Below are 23,957 nucleotides of genomic sequence, written 5' to 3'. Positions count from 1 at the left end.
CAGAGCCTGGGAGACAGCCAGGCTTGAGTCTGCGAGGAATTCCTCACAGAGTTCTGGGAATTCACGTCTTTGTTCTTTCTGTGGTTTCTCTTTTTTCCCCAGTTTTTTCATCACTGGGTGGTCAGAGCTGGGCTCTTTTTCCTTCATATCATAAAGCCAACTCTAGGACCAGGCAGAGCTGGGAAGAATAATCCCATTTACGACAAGGCACCACTCATTCCTGGATACATCTGAGTGGGTATTTGGGTGGGAAGACAGACCAATTTTTTAACCCCATACAACAGCAATCAGGCCTGCCTTGTAGCAGGAAGGGGATTTGAAAGCCACTTTAAAACAAATACAGGTGGTGCCTGAAATGAACAATTGCAGTTGTCAGGGCACCTGTGTCTAATAAACTTCTGATTCACTGTGAAAAAGGAAGATAAAACTAATTTTGAACCAATGGAAAACGTGTTGCTTCAGGTTTTTTGGAATCATCTGTGGTCAGGGACCGAGAACAGTGACAGGACAAGAGGCAACAGGCACAAACGAAACACATGAAATTCCATCCCAACACCAAGAAAAGCCTTTCTTCCTTAGGAGTGCTGAAATGATGGGAACAGGTTGGCCAGGGAGGTGCTGTCTCCAACAGTGGAGATACTCTGAACCCAACCAGCCACAACCTGCTCAAGAGGTTGGATGACCTCAAGAGATCCCTTCCTACCTAAACGATCCTGTGACACCAGCCAGATTGGGAAGGGAATTATGCATGGCTGGGGATAGAGAACACCTCTAGGACAACAGGGATGGCAGGAGGCACCACCCCAGGGCAAAGATGCCCAGATGAGACAGGAGTTAAGCTGTGTAAGCACCAAATCCTGCCAGCACCAAGCCTGGCAGAGCAATGCCAAACCCCAGACTACCCCGTGCAACCCCTCCCCGCGGCGCCAGCCAGCCAAGGGCACCCAAGGCTCCGTCTGAGCTCAGACTGGCACCAGCCCACCTGTGCCAGCCCGGGGCTCACCTTTTGCCCCCCTCGTTGTGCGGGGAGATGCGTGAGGCTGCCGTGTGCTCCTGCTGCTGCAGGAAGGCGTCGCTGGGCGTGCGGCGCAGGTCCAGCACCGGGCACGCCGCCCCGGGGAACGAGTACACCGGGGCCTGGATGTGCGAGTTGAGCTGCTGCGGGTGATGGCGCGTGTAGTCCTGCGTGATGACCTCCTGCACAAAGAAACCACAGTCAGGAACGGAGCTGGTTTTGATTTTTTGCCTCGCTGGGTCCAACTAAGAGGGTTGAGCAGGAGGGAAATGGGTTGATTTGTCCCTGCAGATGGAAATTCTGCCTCTTGGGGACATAAATATCTGGGCTGAACACTCGTGATGGCCCCTGCTCTCCAGCCCCCAACTCAAGGAGTTGACGTCTCCAGCATCACTCCCATTTCATCCCCACCAGACATGTTTCACTGAGCTCCTCCCTCCGCCCCGGAGCCCCGGCAGGAAGGTGATGGAGGTGAACGAGGTGAGTTAGTTACACTGATGTGCTGGGCCAGCGTGACCACGCGCTGGTTCATGCCCTTGATGCTCTGGCTGGACTGCAGGGGCTGGCACTGGGGGCCGTCGGGTTGCCGCAGGTGCTGCAGGTGGGCGGATTCGGGAGCCGAGGCCTTCAGCGAGCCTGGGGGGCACCAAGAACAGAGCAGGAATGAGGTGACAGCTGTGTCCCCTTCTTCAAATGCCATCCCAGCACTGGAGCACAGCCAGCCTGGGCTCTCCCGTGCCAGCCCCTGCTCTCACCTTGCTGCTTCTGCCTCAGGTCGTGCTCCCCATGGCCCTTCTCCGTGTCCTGCAGCAGCTTGGCCCCTTTCTCATGGGACAGGCTGGGCGAGCTCACAGGACTCACAGCTTCCATCCGCTCAGGGCTGTAGCCTCCATGAAAGCCTGAGGAAATGGGAGGGAGTTAAAACCAGGAGCTCACTTAGCTTTTCCCTAGCACTGCCGCACCATTCCTTTTGGGTAGAGTCATGTGTTCAGCAAAGTGGGGGAAAAAAGAGATGAGGGAAGACCTGGCAGGTCACACTGCAGGGCCACCTCTGATGTCCAGCTGTGGTGATGGCTGCTGTGAAGAGGTGATGTCTCATTCGTGCAGAACTGGACACTCAGCAGCTCTCGGTGACAGTATAAGATCCAGGGACCAAATCCAACCTCTGCACGTTCACAATTTGTTCCCCCATTTTCTCCACCCACTGAAATCCCCACTATACCTGGAGAGACAGTGGAGGTGGCTGCACAAGAGGTCTCCAAGTGCATTACAAAGCACAGCCCCAAGCCCAGCATGGCCAGGACCAGGGACTTGAAAACTGGATGTGAGACCCTGGAGGCCTCAGATGCCACTTCAGAGACAGTGGACTCACAAAGCACAGCAGCAAAATTTGACCATTCTCTGGTTTTTAACACCTTGCACAGACTCACAGAAGCATTTAGGCTGGAAGGACCTCTAAGCTCATTGAGTTAACCATGAACCTACCACTGAAAAGTCCAAGTCCACACAAGCCTCTGCACAGACTGAAAGTGCATCAAAGCAGGCAGAGCTGCAATGAGGGACAACAATCACCTTTCAGCATAGAGGGGAAACAGAGGCATGGATGGGTTACATTTCTGCAGAGGACACACAGAGGATGGAGGGGCCCTGAAGGAGGCAAATGCTGTCTCTCTCCAGCCAAGCTCATTTGGCAACAAAACTTCTGCCTCCACAGACCTTTACCCTCCTAACACTCTATTCCTAGAGACTGCCCTCAGCAGGCAAATGTGGCAGGGGACCCACAGCACTGCTGGAGGGTTCCTCCCTGTACCTGAGACACAGAGATGGGGATGGAGATGCAGCATCCCCCACTATCCCATGCACACCAGCATTGAAGGGACCACACTTTATCATTCACACAAGTTGAAGTATCCTGCTCTGGAAAGGTCCCTAACCAAGAACCAGGTCCTGAGGAACAGCACCTTCTTTCTGTAAGCTCTGTGGCCATAGCAGAGCTGCCCCTCTCCACAGCACAACATTCAGCTGGATGAAGCACAGGTGGCAAGGAAAAAGGAGGGGAAAGCTCAGCCAGAGAATGCACCATGGCCAGAGGCACATCCATGGTCCTGGAACATGCTGCTAGAAAGCGGCAGGACCAGACACGACTGGGGGTGGGATGGGATGTAGCTCTTCTCCCCAGCCATGCTGCTGTATCCTCTCCATCCTTGGCTTATGGGAAGGGGAGGGGACAGAGACTCCCAGTACTGATGGCCAAGGCAGCTGCTGCAACCTGAAGATGGGGTCCCAGCAAATCCCCACAGGCTGCTTGTTGCTTCTGAAGGTTGCTGCCATCAAGAATGACCCAGACCTTGAAACTCATCCTCTTCCCTGCACTTTCTACTGGAATAACTAATCCCAGCGCTTTAGTGTCTTACACAAGATTCCTCTGAGGTGGTTCTTGTGGTCTGCTCTGGAAACAGCTGCTGAGCACAGCTGGGCTGAGTGACCCCAGGACAGCCACGGTGCCCACCCTGGGCAGCATCTAGCACCAGGATCCTGAGTGAGGTCACAGAGAGACCCCATCCAAGACCCACAAAGCCCTCAGAGACCCTGCAGCTCATCAGCAGGGAGGTGCTTTTCTGATGGCCAGCAGCCTTGTCACGCTCACAACCCCAGTTTTCTCCTCTGCTCATTTGATTTATTACCCACAACTGTTCCTTACAGACTGCTTGGGAATTTCTAAGGATGGGGAAATCAAAATTAGCAAATGGCTATTGTCTGTAAAAAGCAATACCAGGAACGGGACAACATTTGCAAAACAGGACTTGGTAACTGGAAAAACTAAAAGAGGGTGGGAGAATGGAAGATCCTTAAAACACACAAAAATAAAAAAGTCCAGAATAACACAACGGCCAGGAAGCAGAGGGACAAGCACACTTGGGCAGCTGATGCAGCCAATATCCAAAATGTGCAACTAAAAATAAGAAATCATGAAATAAAATGGGTGCCAGGCCACAGCTCTCTCATCTCTGCCCTCCAATTTCTGACCATCACTAGTTGTTACTCAGTGAGCCTCTTTCTTCCTGCCCCTTATCACAAGGCATTTGGTGCATGATAATCACATCTAGGAAGTTGGCTGCTGTCGTGGTGGTCTTACCGAGTGCTCGGAGCTCCTGCTCCTGCATGGCAAAGCGTTTACTTTGACTCTTTTCTCTACTGTGCTGCTCGGAGCCCGAGGCTGCGTGCTGCTGGTCCAGAGGGTGGTGGTGCTGCTGGCTTTTCCCCTGCCCTCTGCCATAGTGATGAGAGGAACCAGAGGAGGCGGGCAAAGGTCTCGACTCCATGGCTTTAATGGGCGAAGGCGACTGCTCCAGGTTGGCCCCGCTGGGCAGCTTTGAGGTGTAGACGTTGTTGTCAGTCTGGGCTCGTTCTGTCTTGGCTTCCCGTGCCCTGGAGGCCTCTTTCTGCAGGATGGGGTCCAGAGGGGCTGCGTAGCCGTCGGCAGCACTGAGGGAGGAGCGCAGGGTGGAGGCTGAGGGGAAGGCGGCAGAGCGGATCGGCGACGTGGTGGTGGTGGAGGAAGATCTGGAAGGAAAAGGAAGACAAAAGGCCAAGGTGAGAGAAGGGCATGGAGAAAGGGAATGCTGTTACCAAGCCTCAGTGTTCAGCCTTGCCCAGTCCAGGCCTCCTGAGCGTATCTTTGGATCATGCAGGGCCAGTGAGGAGGGCTTGGATGGAGCCTCCACCACAGCAACTGGCCACAGGGTATTGGGCCTGAATGCTTTGACTGCAGAACATAAAACTCATGGACAGGTCCCAGAGACCTTGATAACTCCACCACCAGGCAATCTTCAGCAAGAGGAGCAATACCTCAATTTGGGAACAGGCACAAGTCTATTTTTTTCTCCTGGCAGCAGGAAAAGCCACCAGGAAAAGCAAAAGAATTGGGCCACCAAAATGTGCCTCTCCCCATCACAACCACCCTGAAAGCCCCAGTCCTGCCCCCACTGAGACTGAAGGAGAAACAACTCTCACTCCTTCCTCTCAGAGGTGCTCATGAATGCAGTGCTGGTGGTGCAGGCATCCAGGCAAGCATGGGAAAGCACGGTGGGAGGAACGTACCGTAGGACAGAAGGGGTGGGGGTCTCCGAGGAGATGATCTTCATGCTCGTGTTGTGGAGCACGCTGGGGCGCTGCTGGATGGTCTCGTGGGTGCGGGGTGAGACGGGAGAGTGCTGGTGGCTGTGGGAGTGGGAGGATGAACGGCTGCTGGACTGCTCTGTACCTGGGGAGAGCACGAGGAAGGGCTTCTTTAGCTCTCTGCCCAACAGCCCTAACCCCGCCTTCCACCCTGCACAGGAGGATGGACTCCTCCCCAGCCTACCTGGTCTCCAGATGGGAGCATGCTCCACTGTGGTGGAGGCTAGGATGGATTTTTCACGCTCCCTCTCTCGTTCCCGCTCCCGCTCCCGTTCCCGTTCGGACACCGATGATCCTGACTGTTTGGTCATGTGCGTGGGCCCTCCTGAAACCCAACCAAAAGGCTGTGAGAGGGCTGCAGACACAGCAATTCCCCCTGGGAATGCTGCCTGCTCTCCACATCGCTGTGTCTGCAGAGTAGATAAGGAATGGCTCCATCCAAGGTCACCTGAAGCAGGACAGACGAGGGTAACCAGCGTGACAAAACCCAGACAAATCATGGAAGAGCTGTCCTGGCACCGTCTCCAGGGTGTGACCTTCCACAGAGCTGTTTGCTTTGAGGAACGAGGGGGAAAAGCAAGGAAGCCCTCAACAAGCAGGAAGAGAGGGAGTCACCGCTTGAGTGAGAATTAATCTGGGATCTCCCACACTGTCTAGGGATGCTGAGCCCATGGCCTCGGATTGGTTATGAGTGTCCTGCTCGATCATTTTCCCATTGGAAAAGCAACCTACAGCATTACCTGGGGAGAGTGGGGAGCTGCTGTGCCGGCTGCCAAAGGTCTGGGGGGGTCCAGGGATGTAGGTGATGCGGTCCATGGTGGTGGCAGAGGTGCCAGGGGTAGGGGGCACGAGGACAGGCAGGTGTGGCACTTGGGACAGGTCGATGATGCCTGCGGAGAGAAGCGAGACGACTGTCAGGACAACGCCGAGCTGCTGCAGCTCGGCTGGAGCCGGCAGCACCAGCCCGACCCAGCCTCCTTCTCCCATCCTGCTCCCAGAGGCCTGGACAGCGCCGTGCTGGCAGCACCTGCTGCATAGTTGAGGGCCAGGGAGGGCTCCCGGGGGGACAGCCCGCGCAGCATGTCCGCCCGCTGCGCCATGGCCGTGGCTGCGGCCGCGTTGTGGTGCATCTGCTGCGACGTGATGTAGTCGTTGATGATGGTCTGGCGGTTCTCCATGGCTGCCGTGTCCGGGTAGCCCCGGATGAGGTACGGGGGGTACAGGTGTGGGTACGTGGGGCTCGGAGCCAGATGCCTTGGCAGGTAGTAAGCAGCAGCTGGGAGAGAAAAGGACGCAGATGTGAAGCCACAGAGATCTCAGGGTTTTGGAGCAGAAGAAGGAAAAGAACAGACTGTGTCCCTAGCCGAGGTACCTGCTTCCAGTTGGATTCCCCTGGGGATGGCGGCGGGGTCGAAAGGCAGCGGGATGTGCCCTCGGTACAGATCCACGCCGCTGACGCCGCGGAGCAGGTGCTCGTACGGGGAGATGGGGTGGTGGTGGTCGGGCACGGGGGCGTGCGGGGACTTGGAGTTGGTGAGCTCTCTCGATGTGGGGGTGATCTTTCTGTCCTGGGACACCGGCTTCCCAGCAGTGATGCTCCCTGCAGAGAGCACAAGGAAATGAGTCAGAGACTGAGCACAGCGGCCAAGCCATGTCCCTGAGGGATGCCTCTGGCCAAGCATGTCCCACAGGGACAATCGTAGCTACCCTGAACTCCATGGACATTTCCCTCCTCCCTGCACTGCCGTTCCCTGTTACACCACCAAGGTCGAGGTGGGCCAAGTCCCGGTTGCCCCTTGGGAGAGAGGCTTTTCCCAAATCATCCCTCCACCCCAGCACATCCATCCATGCTGGGCAATCAGTGCATTCACCCTGGCCTGCACTAGCAGGTGGTGGTGCAGCCCTGCTGCCAAGCTCTTCAGCACAAGAAGGTGTCAGTGAGAACTGTGAACATCTCCCACCCAGTGTCCCAAGCACCGCTTTCCTGCCCACCTATGGAAAAAAGACTGCTGTGGGCCACTGCTGGGACAGAGAGGACACTTTTGAAACACCAATGGCTTCACCAGCCTTGGCCCAAATCTCCCTTTGGTTACCCTGGTGCAGGTGAGGTGTGAGCACCCCAGGAAGGGTGCTGAGCCCCAGCTGGCCCTGGCAGCCACCCCAGTGCTGTGAGTCAGCCGTGGGCGTGGGGTGCTGGGAAGAACGGGTTCAACAGGCACCTGCTGGGATCTGCTGGGGCAGGTGGGCTCAGCAGCCACCTCCCATGCTCCTCACCTGCTCGGCTGTTAGAAATTTTACCATCACATCACAGGTTTGCCAAGTACCTTCGTGCTGCCGTGGCGTGGACTCCCGTGTGGAGACTGGAGACCCTCTGTGCAAGTGGCTGCTGAAGGCCGTGCTGTGCCCTGCCTGGTGGTCCTCGTAGCCCAGGGCACTTTGGTGGGGCTTGCCCGGCTCGGGTACAATCACAGGAGCCCCTCTGGCGATGGAGCCACCCGAGTTTGTCACAGGGCTTGGCCTGTTTTTCAGGCTCTCTTCGTAAGCTCTTTCCAGATTCCTCGGGTCTTGGATGACATCCAGAGAATGCACAGAGTGAAAAGTCCTGCCGGGGCTGCCGATGATGGAGCGCACATCGTGCTTTTTGGTACTCGAGGAGGAAGAGCCGCTGTCATACTTCAGTGGGGTACCCTGGGGACAGGAGGCAGAGGGGACATCAAAGGGGCCTAGAACAGAAGGAGCCCAGTGACTGCATCCCACTGAGTTTCAACAGGACTCGGGAGGCCTCGTTCAGTGGGGTCAACACACAAAGTTTTCTCGGTCTAACAGCCACTGGCAGAACAGAGGTAACCACTCAGCACAGGGCAGGGTGGAGAGCCCATCTTGCATGTCTGGTTGTGCTCCAACAAGATGATGATGAGTCACTGCCGAAGGCTGGCTGTGCCCATCACGCCTCTCTCCTACACACGCTGTGAAATGGGATAGGACTGCAAGATGCCATGGGAACCCTGCAAATATTTGGAGACCAACAGCAGATAGCATGCCATGTTTCATCCTGACTACTGGCCCTGCTGGGTTGCCACTTGCCCATGAAGGGAGGAGACCAAGTTTATGTGCACCCAGAGTCACAAATGCTGAGGGCACCGAGTTGACTCTGTCCTTGAAAAAGAGGCAAACGCATTCCCTTTTATTTACACATCTAGATGGATCATTGCTTTCTTAATGTGCCAGGGGTTCCCTGGGTTTTGCATTTATCTGCAGGGAAGGATTATAGGATGGTTTGGATTGGAAGGGATCCCCTCAAAGGATGGGGCAGAACAACCTGCACCCAAGCAGAGCATCAGTTCTTACCAGTGATGCAACACAAAGCTGTCCCTGCCCTCCTTTTACCTTGGGAATGGCTCCCAGGATCGGTGCAAGGGCAGCAGGCTGAGCAGGACTGACCTCAGGTGCTGCTCACTCCACACTCACCTGCGTGATGGAGCCTTCCTTCAGAGGTCTGGTCAGAGAGATGTCTGGTGTCCGCCTCAGCTCCTCCCGGGGAATCTCATGGATTGATCTTCCTGCTTCTTTCACCGTGGCTACCAGGTCTTCATGGGCTGATTTCATTTTCAGAGGAGTCAGATCATGAGATCTGACCTTGTAGGCATCAGATAAGTCCCTTGGTGGAGTGTTTTCCCTCTTGAGCTGTTTGGCTTCTCTTCTGAGGTAGTCCTCATGGGCCTCCACATAGGACCGAGGTATTCCTGCAACCCCCAAGCAGATGATGGATGCAGAGGTGACTCTCCAGGCAGATCCTGGACTCCCAGTCCCTGTGCAGATACTCATTTCTAGGGGGTCTCTAGTTAACACATGTGACTCGGGGACTGTACCCAACTGAGCCCACAGAGCAGCTACACCACTAATGCAGCTCACATCTACCACCACTTTCTGCACCAATTTCACTCTGATTTCAACCTGCTTCATGCCAATCACTGACAATTTTGTCCCCGACTTTGGCAGAATTTAGGTTGGTGGAAGCTGAGCAAGACTTAAAATCTCTCTGAGCACAAAGCAGGGGCTGCAAAGATCTGCAGCTGGACCTTGAGGTGCCCATCCTTGCTTCCTCCTGTCCCACCCTGCTGATGAGAACAGAGATGTTTCCCGTGTCCATGCCCATCCTGTGCTCACAGACCTTACCTTGTGTAATTGAGCCCCGCATGTGATGCTGCTCCTTCAGGTTATGGGGACTGTGTCGGTCTGGAGGGATTGCTCGACCCATGAGACCTACAAGAGATCCAGGAGGGAAAGTCAGGCTGTGACACAGGCCAGTCTACATTCTGTTTTTTCCCCATGCTGGTCAGATGCTGCCCTGTTGGGATACCAGCTAACCACTGCCAGAACACTGGCACAGGAAAATGCATCATGTAGATAGGAGACAAGATGAGATCTCCACAGGTCACTAACATTACCCAGGTGAAAGGTTTCATCCACACCCACCTTCAATGCTGGTAGATAAGGTATCACGGGCTGGTAAGCCCCTGCTGATCCTCCCCTCCATCATATCATAGGTCCGCTTAGTTCCTGTGGTCTCATGGGAAGCTCCCGAGCTCCTGCTGTCTTCTTTGGGACACTGAGAAGCAGCAACTCCACCTGTGAGGGGAACACCAAGAGGCATGGAAAGTCAGCACGGGCCAAGAGAGGGTGTTTACTGCTGTCTGTGTGCACTGCTGAGGGGTCAGATCCCATCCCAGCATCAGCCACCACCACGCAAGTGCCAGAAACATCGCATGGGATTGGCTTCCAGGAAATTCAGCTGGTGTTTTCTCCCCTCCCTGACTGCCTCAGACTCCAGATCGGTGCCTCCTCTTGCGTAGGAGCATCCACCCTGTCGTGTCCCATTCCCTCTCTCCCTGGTGGGGCCATCCTGTAGGCAGCAGGACAGCCCCGAGCCAGTGGGAGCAGCTGCAGTTCCACTGAACTTGGCTCTTTGGGTCTGGGGAGTTTTGGTTTTTTTTCCCTGTTTGTTTTGATTTTTGCTAGACACCTACTGTTTGGGATCTTGGCCAGCCTAAACATCTGCTGAGACACTCCCTGGGTGAGAAAATCAGGAAAAACGGAGGAGAAGCAAAGCTGACAGTGATTCCTTTGAAACAGCACTGAGCACACATAGGGACTGGGAGAGATGGACAAAGCAGGACTGATGGATGGATTGAGTGCTGGAGTGAGGAGAGGCCACTGACTGCACCCTGATCCAAAGCTGGAGCAGGCTCCCTGCAAACGAGCCCTGGACATCTGTCCTGAGCTGCAGCCCCAGCAGCAGCACAGCCCTGCCTGTGCCAGGCAGCATCACGCCCACCCCAGGCAATGGGCACCCATCATGTGCAACGAGCTGTGAATTCAGCAGCTTCTGATCCAGCTGAATGCCTCGGGTTTATGCCATGAGCTCCAAACAGGATGCCAGCTAGGAGAGACAAATGCCTCTGCCCATCATCCCTGGCCAGGCTGTCCTTGCCAAGGATTGCCAGTGCCCTGATCCTCCTCTCTGTGGGTAAGGAAGGTGGTTGTACAATTAGAGAAAGCAGGGAAGTTAAAAACATTCATTCTATTGTGGACAATCAGGAACAAAACTCCTCCTTGGCAAAAGCAGTAATTAATAAAATGGGATTATTACAACTTCACACCCACTGCTGGTTTCCGCAATCAGCACCCACTCAATCCACAGAGTGTTTGGGGCTGTGTGTGGGGAAACAAGAGGGGGTCCGTGCCTGAGCCTTTGCTTCAGCTCCATTTGACAGGAGAAATCCGGGGGTGACATTGAGAATCAGCCAAGCACCATGTGGGTGATGTGCCTGCACCCTGTCATCAAGGCACATCTGTTGCCACCAGCCCTTGTGCAGGAGGGGACGTGCTCCCAGGCACCCTTTGTACCACCGGGAAGCAGGGGGAGGGCGCGAGGGAGAAGAGAGACTAAACAGAAAGGAAACCATTCCAAACCCACGTCCCTCGCCTTGCAGAAGCCATCAGCAATCATATGCAGGATGAGAATAACCAATCTAGCACAATTCAGCTCACACATGCTACAGGATCTCGTCTCATTACAGCTCTTTTATTTTAAGCACCCTCATGACACTAAAGAATTTGCAATTTTTTTTCTGCTTGCCAAAATTCATAATCACCAACAGTTCCAGTTTTCTTATTTAATTTTTTTTTTAACTCTTCTGTTCCTGGGCTGCTCAGCCTCGCCAGGCTCTACAGGGGGAAGGAGAGAGGCAGGGCTGGCAAGGCTGCAGCAGCTCGTGGGATCATTTGTGATGTGATAAATGCTATCAAGCATGTAAAAGGCTGCTGGAGAGAGGAAGGAATTAATTCCTCATCTGTGTCCATGGGGGGTAGCATGAGAGGTGATGGACACAGGCTGCAGCCAAGGAGACTCAGGCTCACACAAACAACAGGGGAGAGTTTGGTCTGCAGCTCTCCCTCGTAGCCTGGAGAGGGATCCCAGCTCTGGGCACGGGCAGCCCTCAGTGCCAGGAGCCCTCCCCATCTCTCCCTGATGCTGCTATTTCTGAGATCAGCCTCGCTCGACCCCCAGCCCAGGCAGAGGTGATTAAAATAGCTTCTTGCACAAACAAGTCCTGAAACACTTCCTTCACCCTCCCTGGTCCAAGTCTTGCCAACTGTCCCAAAGGGCATCCAGGCACAAGTCTTCCACGGTGACATTTCTTATCTGGGCTAGAGTTGACAGTGGACCCAGGGGGACATGCTGTGAGCCAATTTCCATGTGGCAGGAGAGAGGCACAGCACAGAGCCCTGTCCTGAAAGGTCCCTGCAGTCCCAGGACACACACAAAGGTGACATCAGCTGGAGCTTGAGAGTTGTCCCTGTGGCCTGACCTGACCCCTCTGCCTCCAGCCCTGGATAAGACAACCCAGCCCATGATGAAACAAGCTGCCTGCACTTGTGGGCATGAGGAAAGGAACTTCTGTGGGACACACAGCCTGCAGCACTGCCCACAGGGCCCAGGCAGGCTGGAATGGATACTGTGCCCCAGGGAGGGAGGCAGAGGGCTCAGGCAGCACAGCAGCTTGCCAGAGACACCTCCTGAGGCAGCCGAGGTTGGGATCAGCTCCTTAGTCATCTCCAAACTCAACTGAGAAGGGAGGTGGCACATGAGGACAGCCATCCCTGTGCACACCAAAGCATACACCAGTGCTTTACCCCAAGGGGATTCAGGGCTGCAGCATCTCTAAGTTGGCTCTTCCTGACTACAGGTGCAAGCCAGCAGAGTCCAGCTCCACAACAGAGATGACCCAGCCCACGGTGAAGGACAAGAATGGAGCTGTTTCCAACCTCACTGGAGAACATCTGCTCATCTCCAACGGGAGGCACTGAGACACAGAGAGCAGCTTTGATGGGCAGTGTTGAGATGGGCTGAGCAGGCGCAGAGCAGGCAGGAGCAGCTGGTGACCACCTGCTGGTATCACTAACACAGAGAGGAAAAACCTTTCCTGTGCTGTGGGGGTGCAGCAGCAGCCAGCACATCCCCAGACAGGCTCCTTGTGGGGTGCAGGAATGGCTTCACCACCTCCAATAGCTCTAGCAAAACTCACCAGACACTGAAGCTGGGTCCAGGAGGATTCCTGCAGGGCAGCCCCATGCTGGAAAAGCCTCACAGTGCCCAAGTCAGCACAGGTGAGAATCCTGACATCCAAATAAGCCTTTATGCTGAACTACCTGACTTGCCTCCATCTTGCAGGTTTTTGAGTCCACCTTGGCCCAAGAGTTTGGGAGTGCTCTCATAATGTTTTCAGTCAGTCCCTCTCCTGCACAAGGTGATAGGGATGAAGGTCATACCTCGCTATCTGGTCCTCTCCTCTTCCCTGTTTCCCAAAATCGTTGCAACCCTGCCTGCCATCTCTAAGACAAGATAACCACACGGGACAGACGGACACAGGGCACCAGGGTGGGAAGGGAGAAAAAAGCTGGAAGCAAAGACACGAAGCTGGCCTGTTGTACTTTGTCAGCCTTTCCTCAAATAGCTCTCAAGTCCCAGCCACAGTGGCACAACCTCCTGGCATCTGCCCTAAAAAGGCAGAGAGGATTAGGACTTACCCTCGTAGGACAGCACGTGGCCTTTCTTCCCTTCGTAGATGACATGTCCTTTGGGCACGGCATCCTCCCTCGCCTTCTCTGCTCTGCTGGGGCTGTCTTCTCCGATTATCCTGGTAATGGTTCCTTTGTACAGCACTTCTGCCGGGGTGCCCTTGGAAAGCCACCAAGATCCATATTTAACAGTGTCACAACCAATTAAGCCAACGGCGTGCGGGGACAGGCTGTTCCTCGCGGGAAGCTGAGCGCAGGGAGCACACCCGGCCTCCGCTTCCTGGCGCAGCCAACGGAGAGGGACCTGCAGCTTAATTATTGATGAGGACGGTAACGAGGAGCGGTAAAAAGGGACGTGATCTGTGTGAGGCTGCTGGGAAGAGGCAGGGGATGAGGAGAGCACGCACCTCCACAACAGCAACTCTCCCCACTGTGTGTTTTGGAGTAAGCTACCTGGCCTGCTCCCCCTCCCCACGTTTGGGGGACAGGGCTGGTGCTCCCCTGGGGACAACTTAAGTGACAGCAGGCACGGCTCCAGCACTAGCTGTTTCCCTGAAGCCTGTTTCCCCAGCTTGGCACAGGAGCCACAGAGCTGTCCTGCCCACCCAGGCACATCTGCTGGCAGCAGTGTGACCTTCAGTGAGCTGCCTGCGTGCGGGAGCTGGCGGCTGGCAGCGCGCCCGGCTGCGGTGACAGCGACACCGGTGCCGGAGCAGGTCGGGGAGCAGAGCCTGCCTTAGCTGTCCAACAGCAACAGCAGCAGGCTCCCCACACACACACCAGTGTGAACTGAAAGCTCTCCTTCACCACAGGCAGACGCAGCTCACAGCACCTGCCCCCCGAATCCCCTTCAAAACGCACGGAGCTGGATGTCCCTGAGGATGTCCTGTCCCCTTCTGCCGGTGTGACCCGTCAGTGCCAACTGGGAACAGCCACCATGGGGTGACAGTCCCCCTTCTCCATCTCCAAGGCACAGTGATGCTGTCAGAGTGACACTCCTGACTGACACCTGTCTACTCAGCTCATGTAACCCCAGCAAGCCCTGGGACTGATGCCTGGGGAAGCCTTGGGGACGTGATGCCCTTGCCAGCTTTGCTGGTGCTTCCAGGTTGTGCCACTCTTTCCCCACTCCTGTCCGGGGGTGCCCCTGCTCTTTACCGAGCCCTCAGAGTAGCAGCAGTCCTCAAAAGCCAGGACATGCCAGCATGTGGGTTCAATGTTCCAGTCATTCACCGTTCCAGTGGATCTGGACACCTGGTAATGGCTCTCCCAGCCCCAGGTAAGTCACCTCCCTTCCACAGATGTGCTCCAAGGGGATGTGAAAACAAGTGATGACAGATGGCTTCAGAGCAGAGAGCATATATTCAAGATCTGCTTCCTGTGAACTGGATGACTAATCTGAGATCAAGTATCAGCTCTGGTACCAGGAGCTGCTGCCAGAAGAGGGGTCTCCTCCCCAGCAGGAGCAAAAGGATGTAAGCTGCTGGGCTAGCAGGAGAGCCAGGCAATGCCCTGGGTCTGGGCTTGGTACCTTAATCCCAAGCCAAACAAAGGAATCGGGATGGATTCATTAGCTGGATGGATTCATTAGCTGGATGCAAAACAGTGTCTCAACAAACTCTGCTGATCTCCTGAACTGGCACATGGTGCTCAGGGTCCTTCATGCCCACCCACTGCTGCCCACAGCTGCTGCAGGAGCATCTGAGAGGATGGAGCAAGTGTTTGTTCTGATTATTTACAGCCCCTGAGCACCCACTCCTGGCAGTTGTTGGACACAGGGCACCAGGAAAGCTAAATCTTTGCTCCGGGCCAGGACTCAGGATCAGGTCCCCAGGAACAAAGCAAACATGGTCATCCTCCTTGAAGAAGGCAGGCAAAAATTGGAGCCTGAATGTCTTTAAATATCTGAACGATGGCCAGATAAAATCCCCACGGGAAACAGATTTTTTTTTTAATGCTCTCCGCTCTGTTACCAGATGAGCAATAACTCACACTGCAAGAAACTATTGCCCGCTTGCCAGCTGCTCTTCTGAAGATGGATGGTAGAGATTAAGGCCAAAGTATCTTCCTGCTGAAGAGCCTTTGGGCAGGACCCCCAGCACAGCAGGCTCAGCCCTGGCAGGAGCTCTCACCACCTTACCTGCCCCTCACAGCCTCCTCCCTCCTCCACCTGGCCTGGGCCCTCCACCCATCTCCTTTACTCTGCTCCACTTTCTTGCCCTGACAAGATGATCCTGCCAGAGCCATTTACAGCTGCTTTTGCCTCTGTTCTTGGTAGCTACAAAAGGCAAAGCTGGGTTTAAAGGTGTTGTAAGGCTGCACTGCTGTTTGTTGGGCTCTGCTCTCCTGCAGTCTCCACTCATGGGACACAGCTCATGCCATCCCAAGTGGGGGCTGTTTGCAGACCTCTCTGAGGGGCTCCGTGGGGTGGGAGCATCACGGAGCTGCTGCACAGCCCTGCCCTGCACCCGCAGTGTGCCCCACAAACCCCCAGTGTCCAGCACCCAGGGGACACAAGGGACCTACATGTGTGATGGACCCTCGGTAGGTGATGGGCGACTCCGGAGGGGGTCTGGATGTGGGTGTTCCTTTGGTGATGCTTCCTCCCGAGGCAGAGCTGAGGGAAGTACCTGTGGGACACAAAACCTGTGAGCTGGGGGCTGGATTTGCTCAATGCAGCACAAAACCCGTGGGGCTGAGACTACTCAGAGCAGGATTTGACCCAGTCTCTGTGGTACTGGAGGGGACACCCTCCAAGAGCTGTCAGTGTTCAATCCCAAGCCTTGCAGAACCCTTTGTACCGAGTCTCTTGAGAAACTCATCCCTGTGGGTGTGGGGTGGAGAGGAGGCAAAATATAGATATTTTGAGGCTATCAGCTCCCTGCTGTCTTTGTGGAGGTGCCAGGCAGATTTATGAGCCTGGGAGAAAGCAGAGCCTGGCTCAGCCTCTCCTGATGTGATCAGAGCAGATCTGTGGTGAGATGCAGCTCAGGGTGGCTGGAGTTCATTCACACAGATCTGTCCTGGGTTGGAGCCAGCCCACCACACTCAGCCTCCCAGCTTGTCTCACTGGGGGAATTCACAAACCAGAAACCTTTGCATTTGTTTTCTTCTGCCTGGATAATGGGGAAAGAAACCCATGAGGCTGTATTTAACCAAAATGGGGTCCCTGTCCAGCTGCAGCAGCAACAATGAAGAGCGTGAAAACACCAATAAATGTAATTTAAACAGGTCTTGCTTCGTCTTAAGCAACAGTTTTTCAGGTACCCCTTGAACACAAAACCTCCACCAGAATCAACACGTGAGGCCCTGATTTGGGGAGCTAGAGAAAGGAGACAAAGAGACCCTTTTGGCTGGGCACAGTTCCAGAAGTCAAACCTGAGATCACTGGGCAGCTGTAGCCAGTGTGGCATTCCCCAGGCTTGGCAGTGCCAGCCACCCCCCCCTGCCCACAGCTGTGTCCTCACCCCGCAGGATGGAGCCCTCCTGGGACGGCTGCAGAACCAGACTTTCTGGCTGGCTGGCCTGGCTTCTAGGAGAAAGTTGTTCCTGCTTTACTCCAGGAAAAGGCACTGGAAAACATTAACCATGTATCAGCATAGGTGCAGGACACGGGGCCACAGCTCCCGGCTGTGCCAGCCCGGAGGCAGCACCTTCTTGGCACCTTTGCCATTCCCAACTCTTTGGGATGGGCTTCCCCAGGGAAGAACCTTTGCCCTGGCACTGCCCACACTGGGACCAGAGCTGACATTGAAAATCCTGTGCTGGTTTATAACAGGATCCACACACAGTGGGAAACAGAGCTCATATCTCTCCTCCCCAGGCTTGATCCCTCACCCATTCCCTCCTGCTGTTAAGAAAAGCTTCCAAATCTGCAGACTAAACACTTTCTTTGTTCACTTCAGGCTATTTACTCTTTATCCTACCAGCCTGGGCAGCAACAATATATTTCCTTCCTTCGATCACAGTATTACCTGAAGGGTATTTATAGGCTGGGAAGCGTCTCTGACCGAGTTGTTGCTTCCCTATACTGAACAAATTTAGCTCCCTGTGTCTCTGCTCCCCTGATGGACTAATCCTTTCATCCTCTTAGCAGTTCTCTCTGTGTTCCCTTGCTGTGCTCTGTGCTCCTCCTTTCCCCTACGCTTCTGTCAAGCTCTCTCCCCTCCTGCTCTCAGAGCACGTGAGAAACAACTCGTCTCCCAGTTCCTTACCCAGTTTCTTGGGATCCATGGTTAGTGGCAGGCCCATGGTGATGGAACCAACGGGGACCTTGGCGTGCTCGGGGCTGTAGGGTGTGTGGAGCTGGATGGGCATTCCCTGTGGGGCAAGAGGAGAGGTCAGGGACAACTGATGGTCCCTGTGAGGCACCTCCAGCACTCACACTATCAATGTCCTACCTGGGAAATGGATCCGACGGATCTCTCCAGCACGGAGGGGTGCTTGGTGGAGGAGATGAGGGGAGGAGGGTTGGAGATGCTGGCTAATCTCTGCAGCCCTGAGCGAGAGCTGTCATGCAGGTTGAGTGGGATGGGGTGTCCTGTGAGGAGAACACAAATGTCAGTGAGACTGAGGGCAGGCAGAGCAGCCAGCAGAGAGCAAAAGGGACACAGGAGGGAGCAGAGCTGGATGCAGTGACCCGGCTGGCTGTGAGCCTGCACGAGGCTCCAAGTCACACAGGTCATTTTGGAAAGGACTGGAATAGTTTAAATTACTGCCTTGTCCCCTCTGCAGCCAGAGGATGAGCTGTGCCTGACCTTTCTGCCCTCCAGCCAGAGAGGACAGCACAGCCAGGGATAAAACCTGTCTGACTTTGCACCCACACTGCTCTGTGACAAACCACATCCCTACACCTGCCCCAGCCAGAGCTGGGACACACACCTGACCACCCGGGGACCTTTAGATAGCCCAACCTGTGATAGTGGCTGTAAGCACAGGCTGTGTGCTCAGTCCCAGGTAAGGCAGGGGAGGGCACACTCCATGCAGTCAGTGGGTTTTACTTGCCTGGTGGGTTATACTGGAACAAGTGGGGCTCTGCCTGGGGAGAAGTTTTGATCACATCCCGGGGATAGGACAGAACAGGGGGCCAGCACGAGGCAGCCATCGACTCTGCACTCAGCTTCTGAGCCTCTGCAATGGCTGAGAAATGCACGGACTTCTCTGCAAAAGACACAGAAAGAAACTGCGTGGTCAGTGGCCACCATGAGTGAGGGGTCCCTGTGAGCACAGGCAGGGGAACAAGAGCCAGCTCCAAGCACAGGAGATGGCTTCAGATCAGTCCAGCTTGGCCATGAGGTGAGGGCTGAACTCCCCAACCAAACTAAAAGGAAAAAGCTCAGTGTCACCACCTGGATTTGACAGCACTTATTTTCCTCAGATTTGAAGTGTGGTGGGATGTCTGTGTTGGTGACTCTGCTGGTGCTCACTGCCTGCAGGAAGCTCCACGGACCTGGTGCCATCCCACCTCACCCAGGAGAGATGGTACTTGGCATGCAGCTGGTCACAGAGTCCAGCTCCTTGCCAGGACCTGGCCATTAGTGAATTGCTCCTGGGCAGCTCCTGCCTGTGCCCATAGCTCCACATCATCCCAGCACGGCAGATTAACGATGATTAATGATGATGCTGCCACATCTTCCCCTGAGGTTAAAGCCAAGAAGCAGCAATGTTGGCATCCCTCTGGTGCACGGGGGACATCCAGAGGGCACCAGCTCACTGGGGACTACACTGTGGTGTGCAGCTGGGCACAGGGTGCCTGCAGAGCCCCAGGCCACTGCCAGGACCACTGCAATGCCAAGCACACCAGGGACAGGTTCATCCCCACATCACACAGAGACGTGAAAGCTCTTAGAGGCTGGCTATAAACCATTTGTAGGCTGTGGGAAGGGGTCAGAAATAATGGCATCAGTTTCTCAAGACAGCAAGAGAATAACACACGGATGTTCTCTGAACACCTGGGACAAGCACACTGCTCAAGACTGGCAAAGGAAGATGGAGACAGGCTCTGTGGAACAACCAAATGAGGGACATGAGGGAGGCTCACTGGTCCTCTGTGAGGCACAGGCTGGGGGCAGGAAAGCTTCCTGAAATTACCTGGCTCAGGGCATTCTGGATACCAGGCTGGGTTCATCCTAGCTATAAAAAGGCTGATGAGAGGCCAAGAAGAGCTTAATGATGGAGGAGCTGTGCTGGGGACACCTGAACCCTGCCATGTGCTGAAGGATGCTGAGGAAAAGAGAGGCTTCATTTGCACCAGCTCTATGCCAAGTGCATCCTCATGCTTGGCTAAGCAGACAGATGAGACAGCCTTTTCTGGATGGATTAGAGGCAGGCTTGGTAGGATTTGCTTGTAATCAATAAACACTTCATTTTGCACTGCCCTTCCTCCCCAGATCCACCTGTGTAACGTTTGCATTGACCAGAAATTAGAAACTGGGCAGTAAACAATGGCAATCACAAATGAACCCAGCCTTTAACCATCAATTTTTGATAAAAATAGATGCTGAATCCTGCTAAGCCTAATAATAGGGCAAGTAGATTATCAGAGGCCCAATTTAATGAGGCTTTACTACATTATCGTTATTAATGCTCAGGGTACTCAGAAGCTGGGAGATTATTCTTGTCTGCTTCAGTGAGAGAAGAAATCCATTCTGGGCACGCAGAGGTGTGCAGGCACTCACACCTCTGCAGCCTGGTGGGACCAGACCTTGGCTGTGGCTTTTCTGTCCCCACGTAGGATCCTAGAGAGGATCCCTTTAACCTGCCAACAGAGGGGAATCCAGGCACATCCTCCTCACTGATGGAGACTCTCTGGCACATCCACACTCCCTGATCTCCCCTTCAGCTCGGCCCCAGCTCTGCTTGCGTGGGGGCAAACGGCACTGGGATCTCCCAGCTGAAGATGCTCCCTGACGCCAAGGCACTGTCAGCCAAGGCTATGTGCACCCTGGATGGCTCCTGGAGAGCCTCTTCCTCCTCCCCTGCCCGTGGGAGCTGTCCCCTCCCCTGCGAGCCTCTCCAGCCTGTGAAATGTGGCCAGTTCCTAATTGCCCCCGCATTAGAGGGTGGCTATAACTCAGCCAGCTTTTGATAAAATAGCACTTACACGGGGAAGAGAGAGTTCCTATTACCGTTTATCAAGTCCCTGGAATGGGAGAGAAGGAGTCAGAGTTTATATGATCCGTCATCCAAATTAATGCTCTTGGCTCCCCATCGCCTCCAAAGGCCAAATGAAACACAACTAAATCAACACCAAACGCACGGCTGGCGCTGCAGCCGCCGAGCGATAACCGAAGATACGCCCGACGGCAACTCGGGAAAGGGATCCGTCTGCCTGGCAGGGAGACCCAGGCAGGGCCGCCTGCCTCTGCCCAGCCCCGCGAGCAGCAGCTCCTCTTGGAAGGCAGGGCAGCGCTCAGGAAGGTATGGCTGGCTGGCTGGCCACCCTCCAAGGCGATAGAGCCGCAGCCAGCGGCTGCGAGGCAGCCAACGCCTCGGCCAGGATGTGTGCAAGACTTGGCTTTGAAGCGGATCCAGAGCGCTCTGAAGGATGTTGATCTCTGGAGCGGTTGCAGGAGTTCAAGCTCTCTTATCGAGCCAGGGAGGAACACGAGTACCTGCTCTGGTGGAGTCAGCCCCTTGCTGAGAGGTGGCACAGGGCTGCTCTCCAGAGGGCTCTGCTGGACTCTCACTTTTAGCTCCAAGCCATGTGGCAGCACGATGTCTGCAGGCTGGATGCTTGCCACTTCACTGGGATGCCTTGGAGAGCAGGGGAGGGAAGGGATGCACACAGATTTGCCAGGACTATCTGGCTATCTCCCTTCTAACCCCTGACCCACAGCCAGGACGTGTTCCAAGAGGCAGAGACAGAACTGAGACAGTGCCTGAGTCCATACTTGAACTGAAACCAGGGCTTTGGGGGAGTTCATTTCTCCCCTCGAGGTGACTCATCACAAACCTGCTGCTTTTCAAAAGGGAGATGCATTCCCATCACGAACAGGGGAGACCAGCCTATGTCTCCCTGGGGTCCACATGCATTCCAGACCCACTGTGGCACCCAGCACAGATGCATAGCCACACAGGGCCTGGAGAGCACACAGCTGGAGCCCAAGACCTGCTGAGATATTTGCAGGGATATAGGGAGGCATAATTACTTTCATTAACATGAAAGATTCGGAGCTGCACAGAGGAGAGAATAAAGTGCTTCATATCATTAGTGCTTCACAGAGAACAAAGCAACAAAAGATCCACCTGGATAACAGATCCTTGCATTTGAAAATGGTGCCAGCAGGCCACAGAGTGGAGCGTGTGACTTCAACCCCTAAACCCTGCCTTGTACCTCATACCCACTAATCTGCCTCACCTCCTCATCCTCCTGTGGCCAGCAGGAAGCTGGAGCTGGAGCTCTGGGACACGATGCAGAGTTCCGGGCTGGAGTGCTGGCTGTGGCACCCAGCTCACAAGGAAGCTGAGCAGTGCAGCATCAGATCTGCACAGGATTATGGCACAGGAGATCAAACCTGATTACCTGCCACTGAGGAGGAAGAGCTGGAGGGGAACTGCTCCACCTGGGCAGCAAACAGGAGCACAGCGGGATAAGATCTACTGGAAATGGGACTTGACGGGTGGCAACACCACGATTTAGGGGAAACTCCCTTTCTTGCAAGGTGAGCAGTTACCTTCCTTGCTTATATGCAAAACATGCTGAAGGTGTGATGCACACATGGTGCTATTTATTGTTTGAAAAAACTATGGCCAAGTGCCAGCAACCCATCTTTTTTGCAAGCACATCCTTCTGTCCAGAGGGACATGACAGCTTGAGGAATAACTACCTGGCCTGGACACTGCAGAGCAGGCTGCTACAATCCTGGCTGCCCGAGGCTGAACTTGTGCAGTGATTTTCCAGCAAAGATCACAACCCAAGTCCAGTGCCTCCTCAGTGCAGTCTTATCTACCCTCCTCTTCCATGCATAAGCAGGTGATTTTTGCAGCTGCACCCATTCCTGTTCAGGATCCAGCACTGGTGGACATTGTACCCATTCCTGGCTCCTGACTGTGCCATTGGTGACAGCCTCTCACCTTCCTTAACAACTGACCTACGGGCTGGCTACAGGGGGCAGGGATACAGACTCCAAACTGGAACAGAATCTAACACTCAGATTAAAAACACATTTAGAGGATGGTCTCATCAGGACTTCCCGTCTCTCCTTAACCTTGATCCCCAGGTGATCAAGCTAATAATGTTTCAGATGCTCTACGGTGGGAACCTCTGAATTGCTCATTAGGCAGCCAAACCACATCAGAGCTATTCCGGGGAGAAAGCACTGGGAATCTTTACAGGAACCTTTGGACTCCGAGTCACAGTATTAGCATTGATTTTAAATGAAATAATGGTCCCCGCTGTGCATTAAAAGCATTCTTTATAGAAAGCCAGCAAGGTAGAAAAGAGCCATTGTACCCAGAGCCTTGGCATGCCTCCAGGCCCCTCTGCTCTCTGGTGAATGGCAGACGCTAATAAAGGCAATCTTCACCTCCTCGGAGCTCCACACTGCCCGGCGTTTGCTGCGGGCTCAATGAGACATCATGTACTGTCTAATGAACATGGGAAATTAGCCATGCCTCTCTCGTCCTGCCTCAAGATGCTATTAAAGAGCTTTCAGGGGTCGAAACAAGCTTTCACCTAAGAGGGGGAAAGCTGCTGGCTGCGTACAGCTGCACACGGCGGGTATAAACACGCACACACAGCCCTACCTTCCTTGTCACCAACAGCGGGGCTCCGGCTCTTCCCCCTGGGACTGCTGCTGGGCTGCTGCTGCTCCTTCTCAGCCTGCTGCTGCTGCTGCTGCTGGGACTGTGAGAGCTTGCTCGGGGCCACGTCCTCGCGGGCAGACTCGTGGGCTTTTGTGATCTGCTGCTGGTAGAGAGCCAAGGCGTGGGGAGGCACCTGAGGCTTCGCGCTTCCACTCTGCAACACCCCCTCTGAGAAACCTTCCGAAATCTGCAAAGCAGGAAGAGTTGGTGACGCTCCACGTGTGCTGTTTACATTCATAGCAGTCTTGAAGACATCAGGAGTTGTGAGAAGCCCCTGCCCCACACTATCTTAGCAGAGACCAAACAAGGCTTCAAAGCTCACAAGTCACAGGAGATTAAAAAAGCCCAAGACAAAGAGCACCAGCTCTGTGCTGGTGATACTGCAGCAAAAGAGTCAGACTTGTACAAGACCTCTAATCTATAGTTACGTGCTTACAGCTTTTGCCAGAAGTTACATTACAGCAGCCACATCTTAAGCTGTAATATGGGAAACTGGAAGAGCATCAGGAATGGGTCCTCCCTGAGCATGCAAACCCCAAAGCAGGGATTTCCTCCCTGCCCACCCAGCACTGACCCTGGAGATAGCAGGATGCTTCTTCTCACAGCCCAAGCCACTATATCAGTCCTTTCAATACACGGCTACTGGGCATTCAAAAAGGGGGACCAAGCAAAGCTCCTGGGTGAGGAAGGTGACATCCTTCCAGCCCGACATGAAGTGCAGGGCTGGGAAGGTGAACTCTTTCTTTTTAAAGCAATGGGAGGCAGCAGTCATGTGGCAATGAGAAGCTTTTTCTGTCCAGACCTCCCACGATTTTCTGATAAAAGAGCTCAAGAGACATCCAAATGCTGCTGGCAGAGCTGCTCCAGCAGCTGG

General features: G+C 54.5%; 1 protein-coding gene across 2 annotated transcripts in view; it reads right to left on the bottom strand.

The window, feature by feature from the left end:
* Nucleotides 1-23,957, bottom strand: part of NCOR2 (nuclear receptor corepressor 2) — a 224,543-nt gene that overhangs the window by 9,070 nt on the left and 191,516 nt on the right. For both annotated transcript variants that reach the window (XM_088176263.1, XM_088176264.1), the window contains exons 22-41: nt 23,024-23,270; nt 18,281-18,436; nt 17,677-17,816; nt 17,491-17,596; nt 16,744-16,848; nt 15,803-15,906; nt 13,286-13,436; nt 9,671-9,823; nt 9,371-9,457; nt 8,663-8,937; nt 7,519-7,882; nt 6,567-6,794; nt 6,222-6,470; nt 5,935-6,084; nt 5,379-5,519; nt 5,117-5,279; nt 4,152-4,579; nt 1,771-1,914; nt 1,509-1,651; nt 1,004-1,197 (exon numbers count right to left, since the gene is read on the bottom strand). In XM_088176263.1, the coding sequence (XP_088032389.1) occupies nt 1,004-1,197; nt 1,509-1,651; nt 1,771-1,914; nt 4,152-4,579; nt 5,117-5,279; nt 5,379-5,519; nt 5,935-6,084; nt 6,222-6,470; nt 6,567-6,794; nt 7,519-7,882; nt 8,663-8,937; nt 9,371-9,457; nt 9,671-9,823; nt 13,286-13,436; nt 15,803-15,906; nt 16,744-16,848; nt 17,491-17,596; nt 17,677-17,816; nt 18,281-18,436; nt 23,024-23,270 (3,728 nt within the window). The remainder of the gene's footprint in view (nt 1-1,003; nt 1,198-1,508; nt 1,652-1,770; nt 1,915-4,151; nt 4,580-5,116; nt 5,280-5,378; nt 5,520-5,934; nt 6,085-6,221; nt 6,471-6,566; nt 6,795-7,518; nt 7,883-8,662; nt 8,938-9,370; nt 9,458-9,670; nt 9,824-13,285; nt 13,437-15,802; nt 15,907-16,743; nt 16,849-17,490; nt 17,597-17,676; nt 17,817-18,280; nt 18,437-23,023; nt 23,271-23,957) is intronic.

The sequence above is a fragment of the Sturnus vulgaris genome, chromosome 19 (assembly GCF_052056855.1).
Source record: "Sturnus vulgaris isolate bStuVul1 chromosome 19, bStuVul1.hap1, whole genome shotgun sequence".
Taxonomy (NCBI): domain Eukaryota; kingdom Metazoa; phylum Chordata; class Aves; order Passeriformes; family Sturnidae; genus Sturnus; species Sturnus vulgaris.
This window is presented reverse-complemented; position numbering and strand designations above follow the sequence as displayed.